Raw genomic sequence first — 11,111 nt, 5'->3', positions numbered from 1 at the left:
TCCTCACTTGATTCATGATCCTTTCAATCCAAATAACTCGAAAACACACATCAAACCATACTTCAGTCAATTCTCTATCATTCCAAAAGGTTTCACATCAACAAACTCAAAATCAAGCTTTTAAACTCAAATTTCACAATTTGGCCAAAACAAGGCAATTTTTAGCATTTGGTAATCTCAATTCTGGCACCAAAACTCATTCCCATGCTTAAAATACCAGTTTTGTTTGAAAACAACCAAAATTGCATGGTTTGCCTTATTGAGATGATTGGATGCTAAAATTCACCTTTTTACACATAAACATAGAACTTTAAACACAAACACATACTTACATACACAAACACATTTAATCACACAAGATGAAATTAAAGTGCAAAAACATAATTAAAACACTGGGTTACCTCCCAGGAAGCGCTTGTTTAACGTCACGAGCCTGACGCCTGTTTCATTTAAGGTTCATCAAGTTGAATGATTGTGGCGAGCCTATCAATCTCACCACCAAGATAAGGCTTCAACCTTTGCCCGTTTACAACCCAGCTCCTTTTAGATTCAGGATCCTCTAGTTCAATGGCTCCATAAGGTCTCACATTCTTGACAAGAAATGGTCCTGACCATTTTGATTTTAGCTTTCCAGGGAATAGCCTCAACCTGGAATTGAACAATAACACTGATTGACCAGGATAAAATTCTCTTTTGAGAATTTTCTTGTCATGATGAGCTTTCATCTTTTCCTTGTAGAGCTTAGAGGACTCATAAGCGCTGAGTCTCATTTCTTCCAATTCTTGCAGCTGTAGTTTTCTCTTTTCTCCTGCTGCCTTTGAATCAAAATTCAAGAATTTCAAGGCCCAGAATGCCTTGTGTTCCAATTCAACCGGTAAGTGACATGACTTACCATATACCAGCTGGAATGGGGATAAACCTGTGGGAGATTTATAAGCAGTTCTGTATGCCCAGAGTGCATCATCCAACTTCATTGACCAATCTTTTCTTGAAGATGCTACAGTATTCTCTAGAATACGCTTGATTTCCCTGTTTGACACCTCCGCTTGTCCATTGGTCTGTGGATGATAAGGTGATGCAATTTTATGCCGCACTCCATAATGTTCCAAACATTTCTGTAGTTGAGCATTGCAAAAGTGTGAACCACCATCACTAATCAACACTCTTGGAGTACCAAACCTGCAAAAGATGTTCCGCTTGAGAAATTTGATTACAGTTTTGGCATCGGCCTTAGGAGCTGCTACTGCTTCAACCCACTTTGTCACATAATCAACTGCCACCAAAATGTATTCATTTGTGAAAGAAGATGGCAGTGGTCCCACAAAGTCAATTCCCCAACAATCAAAAGCCTCAACCTCTAAAATGATATTCAGTGGCATTTCATGTCTTTTTGAAATTCCCCCTATTCTCTGACAGCTATTGCAGTGTTGCACATATTTGTGTGCGTCTTTGAATAAGGTGGGCCAATAAAATCCAGACTGGAGGACTTTTGCAGCTGTCCTCTCTCCATTAAAATGCCCTCCATATGGGGAACTATGACAATGCCACAGAATGCTTTTTGCCTCATCATTGGATACACACCTTCTCAACAATTGATCAGCTCCAATTTTGAACAAATGAGGATCATCCCACACATATTGGTGTGCATCTTTCAGGAATTTCCTCTTCTGGTGCCAATTAAAATCTTCAGGTATGACCCCTGCAGCTTTGAAATTGGCCATGTCAGCAAACCATGGCCTTTCTTGCACCATCATCAATTTTTCATCAGGAAACTCCTCCTGCACCTCTGATTGAGTGTTGGTCACCTCAGTATTCACCAATCTAGACAAATGATCAGCTACAAAGTTTTCACTTCCCTTTTTGTCCTTGATCACCAAATCAAATTCCTGCAACAATAAGATCCATCTAATTAGTCTTGGTTTTGAATCAGATTTGGTTAACAAATATTTAATTGCAGCATGATCAGTATATACAGTGACAGATGAACCAATCAAATATGCTCTAAATTTTTCCAATGCATAAACTATAGCTAGCAATTCCTTTTCAGTTGTTGCATAATTAATTTGAGCTTCATTAAGGACTTTGCTAGCATAGTGTATAGCATGAAAAACTTTGGATTTCCTCTGTCCTAAAACTGCTCCTATGGCATAGTCACTTGCATCACACATTAACTCAAAGCCTAAATTCCAATCAGGAGCAATTATCACAGGAGCTGAAACCAATTTCTGTTTTAACAAGTCAAATGCATGCAAACATTCAACATCAAAATTAAAAGGTGTATCCTTGTTGAGCAGATTGCTGAGTGGTTTGGCAATTCTGGAGAAATCTTTGATGAATCGTCTGTAGAACCCAGCATGGCCTAAAAAACTCCTGATACCCTTTACATTTTTGGGTGGTGGCAGCTTTTCAATGATCTCCACTTTAGCTTTATCAACTTCAATACCTTTAGCAGAGATTTTGTGGCCCAGCACCACACCTTCAGTTACCATAAAATGACACTTTTCCCAATTCAAAACCAGATTAGTATCAACACACCGCTTCAGTACGGTGTTTAAGTTTTCCAGGCATTGATCAAATGAAGCCTCAAATACAGAGAAGTCGTCCATAAAGACTTCTTTGCATTTTTCCACCAAGTCCGAGAAAATTGCAAGCATGCATCGTTGAAAGGTTGCTGGTGCGTTACACAATCCAAACGGCATTTTCCTGTAAGCAAACACACCAAAAGGACAAGTAAAAGCAGTTTTTTCTTGGTCTTCTGGATCCACTGCAATTTGATTATAACCAGAATATCCATCCAGAAAACAATAGAAAGCTTGCCCTGCTAACCTTTCTAGCATTTGATCCATGAAAGGTAAAGGAAAATGATCTTTCCTAGTGGCCTGATTTAATTTTCTATAATCTATACACATTCTCCAACCTGTGACTGTTCTAGTAGGAATTAATTCATTTTTATCATTACAAATAACAGTCATACCTCCCTTTTTTGGAACTACCTGGACCGGGCTGACCCAGGCACTGTCGGAGATTGAATAGATCATACCTGCATCAAGTAACTTCATTACTTCTTTCTTGACTACCTCTTTCATGGTTGGATTCAATCGTCGTTGAGGCTGTGCTACAGGCTTGTAGTCTTGCTCCATATGAATTCTGTGCATACAGTAGGATGGACTAATTCCTTTAAGATCAGATAAAGTCCAACCTATTGCACCCTCATTGGCTTTAAGAACTGAAATCAACTTTTGTTCTTCAGAAGCCGTTAAAGCACTACTGATCACCACTGGTTTGTTACCTCCATCTGCAAGAAAAACATATTTTAAATGAGGAGGTAATACCTTTAGCTCCAGCTTCTGACTTTCAGTTCTATTTTCTTGCTGCAATTTCTCAGGTTGTATATCATTTGATGCAATTTCTTTTGCTGAATTTAGATGTGTCATGTATTCATCAACTTCCTTTTCTTCATCTTCCTCCAGATCATCACAAGCACCAATCAAAGCTTTTTCCAATGGGCTTGCCTTTGCTAATTGCTTCCTGAATGTTAGAAAAAGTTCATCTATCACATCCATCCTGAAGCATTGTTGCTTGTCCTTCGGGTGCTGCATTGCTTCAAATACATTAAAGTTGACTTCATCATCTTGCACCCTGACCTTTAATTTGCCATCATCAACATCAATAATGACCTTGGCCGTCTTCATGAAAGGTCTTCCCAGTATTAGAGGAACTTCAGTGTCTTCCTCAATATCCATTACTACAAAATCAACTGGGAACATGAATTTGTCAACCTTAACCAAGACATCCTCTGCCACACCATAGGGATACTTCATGGATCTGTCAACTAGCTGTAATGTCATCCGTGTAGGCCTTACTTCCAGATCTCCTATTCTCTTTAGCATAGACAAAGGCATCAGATTTATACTGGCACCCAGATCAAGCAATGCCTTTCCCACTGGTAATGTCTCGATTGTAACTGGAATAGTGAAGCTCCCAGGGTCTTTAGATTTCTGAGGTAATGATTTCTGAATTATAGCACTACACCCTGCTTCAAGCTCCACTGTCTCTTCAGAGAATCTTCTCTTTTTTGTTAGGAGCTCTTTCATGAATTTTGCATATGTCGGCATCTGCTCCATAGCTTCCACAAAAGGGATGTTAATCTGCAGTCGCTTGAAAATGTCCATGAATCTTGCAAACTGCCTTTCCTTGTCTTTTTTGGAGGGATTTTGAGGGTATGGTAGGCTCTTCAACTGAGGCACCTGTTTCTCACCCTTCTCCCTCTTTTTCTCCTCACTTTTATTTTTTTCTTCCTTTTCTTCTCTCTTATTTATAAACTCTCTTTTATTTTGTCCTTCCTCTCCCTCACACTCATTTTTTTCATTCTCTTTCTCTTTTTCCTCCAACACCTCCTCCTCTACACCCAGGTTGTCTCCAATCCCTCTTCCCACAACTTTACCACTTCGGGTGGTAATAGATTTACAATGCTCCTTGGGATTAGTCTGTGTGTTGGCTGAAAATTGACTTGTCTGCTGATCTGATAATTGTTTCGCCAACTGTCCAACCTGTGTTTCGAGATTTCTGATTGAAGCTTCTTTATTTTTCTGATTAGTCAAAGAAGCTTGCATAAACTTTTCTAAAGTATCCTCTAGTTTAGATGTTCTGTCATGCACCGAAGGATAATGTTGTTGTTGTTGTTGATAAGGAGCTTGTCTGTTTGAAGGACCAGCATCTTGCTTCCATCCAAAGTTCTGATTTGGATTGTTTCTCCACCCCTGTGAAAAGTTGTTATTGTTGGAGAAATTTCCTGGTCTTCCTTGGTTGCTCACATATTGAACTTCTCCTTGTGAGCTACTCTGATAAGAACAATGACCATTTGGATGATCTCCTTCACAGAAGTCACATCTCATGGGTTGTTGACTAGGAGAAGATTGCACAACTTGCAACTGCTCTGGTAATTTAGACATTTGCTTCGTCAATGCTTCAATCTGTTGAGTCAGAATCTTATTCTGAGCTAAAATCGCATCTGTAGTACTAAGATCAAGCACTCCCTTCCTCTGAACAGTTTGCCTATTATGCTGAGCTTGATGATCTGTGGATGCTAATGCCTCAATGATTCTTGTTGCTTGCTCCGCATCTACACTCATCATTGTTCCACCTGCTGCTGCATCTAATATCATCTTGGTGTCAGGCCTCAGACCATTATAGAATATGTTCAACTGAGCAATATCCTCAAATCCGTGATTTGGGCATTTCCTCAATAAGGAATTGAACCGCTCCCAAGCTTCACAGAATGGCTCATCTGGTCCTTGCCTAAACGTCGAAATATCAGCTTTGGCTTTGATGTAGCGAGATGGTGGAAAGAATCTGTTCAAAAATTTCTCCTCAACATCCTTCCAGGTATTCAAACTCTGATTTGGATGTGACTTAAGCCATTCCTTTGCTTTACCTGCCAAAGAAAAAGGAAACAACCGCATGTATACATGCTCAAGATCTCCTTCTTGAAAGCCCATGGTTCCTATCAATTCATAGAATGTAGAGAGATGAGTGTATGGATCTTCATTATCCATTCCAGTGAATTGATGAGAACTAATCAAGCTGAGGAAAGTTGGCTTCATCTCCAGAGTTTTAGTGGTGGATGGTATTGCTATGCTAGAAAAATATCTCGGTCCTTGTTGCATAGCATAGTCTCCAAGTGTCTTCCTGGCTGGAGCTGGTCTTTGATTCTCCATGTTTTCTGATTGAGGTGTGATGGAAGTACTGGAAGATTCTTCCCTTGTCTTTCCTTGCTTCTTTTTGCTTTTGCCTCTGTTCCTTCTAGCTGTCTTTTCTATCTCCGGGTCAAATGCTAATCGATCTTCCGGAACCTGACCTCTTAAGAGCATAAATCAAACAGCTCAAGCAAGGATTAATACAAAGGAAAATTTTAATAAGCTATCTAATAAAGAAAAATATATACAAAGCTGGATGAGATAACTAGAAATTTCAAAAGAACACCGTTCCCCGGCAACGGCGCCAAAAATACTTGTTGGCCTCTTGGCAAGCGTACCAAAAGTCAACTGTAGTATAATGATTTAAAGTAGGAGTGTCGAACCCACGAGGAACAGATTCAGTTAAAATAGCTAATTATCTCAATCAGCATATATATACAAAGATTTTAATTTGATTTGACATTACTATTGCATGAAATTAATATAGTAAAAGTAGAAAAGTTTAGAAAAATACAGTAAAAGAAACTGGGATTGAATTTCATCTATCTCCCTTGTTTGTAATCTGGATGAATATAATATATAACATCTGAAAATACCAATATTGATGCACACTCAAAAATCATTTATACCGATCCCTCGCGTATAAAATTCATAAGATTAGTTTCCTGAATATTGATTCCTCACATATTCAACAAACTATCCAGCATTACGGTCGAGTGTTAAAAGCAATTGATATATTGAGATCTATTCCTAGCATCACAGTATATCAAGTATCATTGTTCAAATCAGATTTTCAGAAATACTTTCCAGTCAGATCTAAAAATCAAAATCAAAACATCTATTGATCAGATAGAAGTAAGCATTAAAAGCAAAACAATAATACCAATACTGAGTAAAACAGAAATGCTATATATAAATATCACCAGATTACATCCAAGTTCGAGTAGATTACATTCAATCCCAAAGGAGAAGATTAGCCACTCATGGTAGCCAACAAAATCCTATGAGCTAAGAAGAAGAAGAAAATGAGAAACTGTGATGCTCCTCCTGGTGGCAGCTCTGCAGCACGGACCTCTTCTCTCCCAAAATTCCAAGCTGATTTGCAGTTCTGAACCTCCAAAATATATATACAGCCCGAACTCTCGCTTGGGCTACTGAATCTCGCTTGGGCGAGATAGAGTACTTCAGCATGAAGGAAGGGTCTCGCTTGGGCCACTCATTCTCGCTTAGGCGAGATAGATTTCTTCACGTTGAAGGAATGTCTCACTTGGGCGACCATGTTCTTGCTTAGGCGAGAATTGAAAAACTGGCATGGCTTCTTCACGAAATCTCGCTTAAGCGAGATCAAGCTCGCTTGAGCGAGAAAGGCGGCAAGTGTCTCGCTTAGGCGAGAAGACTTTAACTTTTGGGCGAGCTTGTCCTAGCTTGAGCGAAACACCTTAGTTCTGAGCGACCTGTAGCAGATTTTCCTCCTTTTCTTCTCTATTTCTCGATTATCACTTTGATTTTTCGAGAAATACCAGAATTTTCTTGTACAATACTGATTCTAACTAATCTAATTACATTTTACAAAATAGCTTTAAACATAACAACGCATGGTCTTCATATTGACTTCCAGATGGCTTTCAGGCTTCTTTTATCATCATCAAAATCTTGTTTCAGCATTTAGACTTGTATTACTTGTATTGCTTTTGTCAACACGAACCATGTTAAAGGTGGGTTGACCCACTACCCACCAATAACAACCCTTTATTAGTTTTTTACCATTTTCACAAATTTTTTATAATATTTATTTACTATTAATCGTGTAGGTTGACACTTTGATATTTTGTAAATAATAGAATCATGTTCAATAATCTTTGAATATTTTTTATGTTTAATTTATTTGTTTGTCAAGTTATGTAAGTTGACACTTTAATTCGCAACTATTATCTTTATAGTAATGTTTGGTAAGTAAGATTGTAAATATTGTTCCGAAAAATGCATCATCAATTAAGAATATTATCGTTTTTATCCTTAAGAATCACCCCACTAACAAATAAATAACATAAAAATAAGAAACATAAGAATATAACATGGAAACCCCAAAATCAGAGAAAAACCACGACCTATTGTTTAATGACAAGCAAAGAATAACACTTATGTGATAAATTATACAACATATAGACTACTCTCCCATGCTCTTTGACCCCAAGTACACCCACACTCTCCAAAGCAAAAATTTAACCCAAATCTCACAACACTCAACTACAAGAGTATAAAAAATTCAAATACAAGGTTAGAGTATTTTTTTATTGGGGTAAAAAATACCACGGACTTAGAGACCATTATATACCTTGGCTTTGATACCAATTATTGGATCAAACGCTTCCTATTAGGCAAAAAGGTACGATTTAATTGTGACTTATTCCACTTGACCTCCACCACAAGATAATTGATGTCACCTACAGCAAATACCTACAATCAAAATTCCTCAAAAGTGTTCCTATCTAAAAGCGCCAAACTTACATGTAAATTTAATCCTTAATCAATTGACTTTGAATTACATATGAAAAAAAAATACATGATAAGTATTTGTGTACCAATGTAAATGTATAGGTAAATTTTTGAACATATACTACAAGAAAAACTGATATTACTGATAGTCAAAATCTGTCGGTAAACCAAATTACTGACAGTTAAAAATTTGTCGGTAAATTTTACTGACAAAAATTATGTTATGTAGGTAATTATCGATGAAAAAATATGTTTGTAAATTATGTCAATAATTTCCAACAAAAAATATCGTCAGTAATTACTGACTAAAAAATTTGTCGATAATTACCGACCGAAAAATTCATCGGTAATTACCAATTTTTTTTTCGATAAATAGTGCACACTGGTCATCTTCTTCCTCCCCTTTCTTTCTTCTTTTTCCTTTTACGGTTTATCTTTCAATTTTTTTTTCTTCTAGAACCTCCACCATTCCCTCTCGATAAATCCTTCGCTGCCACTACCATTGCCACCATCATCGCCGCAGTCGTTGGTTCCTCCTCTTCCTTCTTCTTTCTTTCTTCTTTTCTCTTTCTCCTTAACCACCTGCATTATACTACCATTGCGTAAACCTGACAAGTATTGGCCTCACAACTACGTATCTCCATTCATAATGGAGAATCAACGATCACATAGTTCTTATAGAAAGATTATTCAGAACACTATTTTTAATTTTTTATTGACTTAATTTTTAATTCTAAAACCCTTTTTTTATATTGTGGGTATTTTAAAATATTTGAAATAAGTGTCCTGCGACGCGAGTGGACAAATAGACACTAAAATAAAAATAATTTTTATCTTTTATATTTTTTTTAGTATTTAAATGCCATTATTTTGAATAATCAATTTCACTTTTCAACATGGGTTTGTAAAAATGTGGATTTAAATTAAAAGAAAGGCAAAGATGAAATAAAAATAATGACGGGTGCAAAATTAATAAAACACATGGTGTTAATGTGCGATAGGTGTAATATTGATGAAAAAGATTGGTGACGGAGGGAGAATGATGAAGATTGGAACGTAGTATTGTGCCTCTAGACATGATGGAAAATGTTAAAACATGTGAACTTAAAACGAAGTACGAGAAGTAACAAACAGACCAATAATTCAATACATTATAGTGAGAAACTTGCTTGTAGCGGAACTTGCTCGAGAACCCATGTCACTAACAATCTTACTCTCCCATTCACGTTAAAGTGAAAAAAAATGACAAAATAGTATTATGATTTATGATTAGGAAAAGAGAGTAGTATCCCTAATCATCCTCCTTTTCTCCTATGATATTTCACCTAATTTATACACGCCATTGCAATCCAAATGTAATCTTACCCTTAATTACAATGAAAATAAAAAAGGAAAGAATTTATCGTGATGAAAATATATTATGAGAATCAAATCACAACAAAATCATAGCACAAAATCAAAACGTGATTAATAAAATTGATTCTAATTATTATAAGAGATATTATTTCTAATTATTAGAATCATATCACTACCTCTTTATCTGGAGCAAAGGTGGTAGAAAAGCAAAGAGTGAGGATAATAATAACAAAGGTGGTGTGAGTATATAAAAAAATGGGCTAAAAAAATTAAAAATCAATGTGTAAAATGAAAACACAAATGGAAGATGTCAAAAAAATATTGGGCATGATCAACAAAAACTTTTCTTTATTTAATATTTAATATTTTTATTTTTATTTTTTATTTTTTGTTATTTATTCATTTCATTTTATTTTATTTCATAAGAGATTTTTATTAGGTAAGATGAAATTAGGTGTTAACAAAAAGCAAAATATGTCTATGGTCTACTTTTATTATGCTTGTATGATGATAAAATGACAAAAGAAGGAGTTGAACATTTGCAATTTCTAAAAAATGGCAAGTGTGCTATAAGTTACAGAAATAAAGTAATGACTTTGTTGGGTCATTTTGTGAAAAAACCTTATTGAGTACTACCACGCAATACAACCCTCTTATGCCACACAAATCCATGCAAAGGTTGGAGAAGACAACTATGTCGTTCTTGGAGAATGATAGATAATGAAGATAATAAAAATAATATTGAGGAATCATGTGAAAATTGAAGGTGACATGGTGAATTAGATTATTTTTATAATATTTTATTTTATGCTGATGAGTTTTATTCTTCTTCAAATTATAAAAAGAGTGATATGGAATATTATTGAATGTTTTGCTTTAGTTTATTCTCTCCCACTCTCCTTTCTCTTATTGTTACATTATTATTTATCTTATCGAATGCATGGACTTTATATAATAATATTGAATTACTCTAAATTTGAAAAGAAATATTTCTCTTATCTGAATGGCTTTTAAAAGTAATATCTCGGAAAAATAATATTTATTTAAAAGAAACATTTTAACGGGAGTTGAAAATTTAGCTTCTCTAAATTATAAAAATATTACTTATAAAACATAATTTTATTCTATTTCTAACGCAGCCTTTTAAGGTTGAAATCTATGTTAGTGACAGATTTTGCTCACGAATTTTTTCATTGATAAATGAAATTTATTTTAGCGATGAATTTTTTCGTTAGTAATTAAAATATCAAAATCCGTGGTAATTCAAATTTATTGACAAAAATACATTCGTCGATAATTCCAATATTTTTTGTAGTGATAATATAAAATTTACATATACATTTTTATCTATATATAATAATTGGGAAATAAAACAATAATTTATTGTAGTGAAAATTTGAATAACAATATTATTTTCTTCACATTAGCTTATTGGATTTCGTGATATTTTGTGATGTTTTAACATAAGAAACTCCATTGAGGAATGCTAGAACATGATCAAATTTGTTAATTTTACTAACAATGTCAATTTCACGAAGTTCAAAGTGCATACCGAAAACTATC

General features: G+C 35.3%; 1 protein-coding gene and 1 non-coding gene across 2 annotated transcripts; one reads left to right on the top strand and one right to left on the bottom strand.

Annotated features, from left to right (window-relative positions):
- Positions 1 to 449: 449 nt before the first annotated feature.
- On the bottom strand, positions 450 to 8,780 carry LOC146884052 (uncharacterized). The gene is made up of 3 exons (XM_085665648.1): positions 8,653 to 8,780; positions 3,447 to 5,859; positions 450 to 902 (listed from the first exon to the last, which is right to left on the bottom strand). Exons 1-3 carry the CDS (start codon positions 8,778 to 8,780, stop codon positions 450 to 452), a joined length of 2,994 nt encoding a protein of 997 aa, XP_085521774.1.
- Positions 5,221 to 5,327, top strand: LOC114164910 (small nucleolar RNA R71). The gene has a single exon (XR_003599645.2). It is a non-coding gene; the product is annotated as a small nucleolar RNA R71 (small nucleolar RNA).
- Positions 8,781 to 11,111: the final 2,331 nt, after the last annotated feature.

Source organism: Vigna unguiculata, chromosome 8 (genome assembly GCF_037176805.1).
Source record: "Vigna unguiculata cultivar grain cowpea cultivar isolate G323 ecotype 2 chromosome 8, ASM3717680v1, whole genome shotgun sequence".
NCBI lineage: Eukaryota > Viridiplantae > Streptophyta > Magnoliopsida > Fabales > Fabaceae > Vigna > Vigna unguiculata.
The sequence above is the reverse complement of the archived record's forward strand: the minus strand, read 5'-3'. Positions and strand labels throughout refer to the sequence as shown.

What these genes read in the sequence shown, in the direction of transcription:
- LOC146884052 (XM_085665648.1), bottom strand. Translation starts at nt 8,780, where the DNA reads ATGCAGGTGGTTAAGGAGAAAGAGAAAAGAAGAAAGAAAGAAGAAGGA. An exon ending in ATCGAGAGGGAATGGTGGAG is followed by an intron (nt 5,860 to 8,652) that starts GTTCTAGAAGAA and finishes TATGCTCTTAAG; the next exon opens with AGGTCAGGTTCCGGAAGATC. An exon ending in AGGAAGATGAAGAAAAGGAA is followed by an intron (nt 903 to 3,446) that starts GTTGATGAATAC and finishes TCCCCATTCCAG; the next exon opens with CTGGTATATGGTAAGTCATG.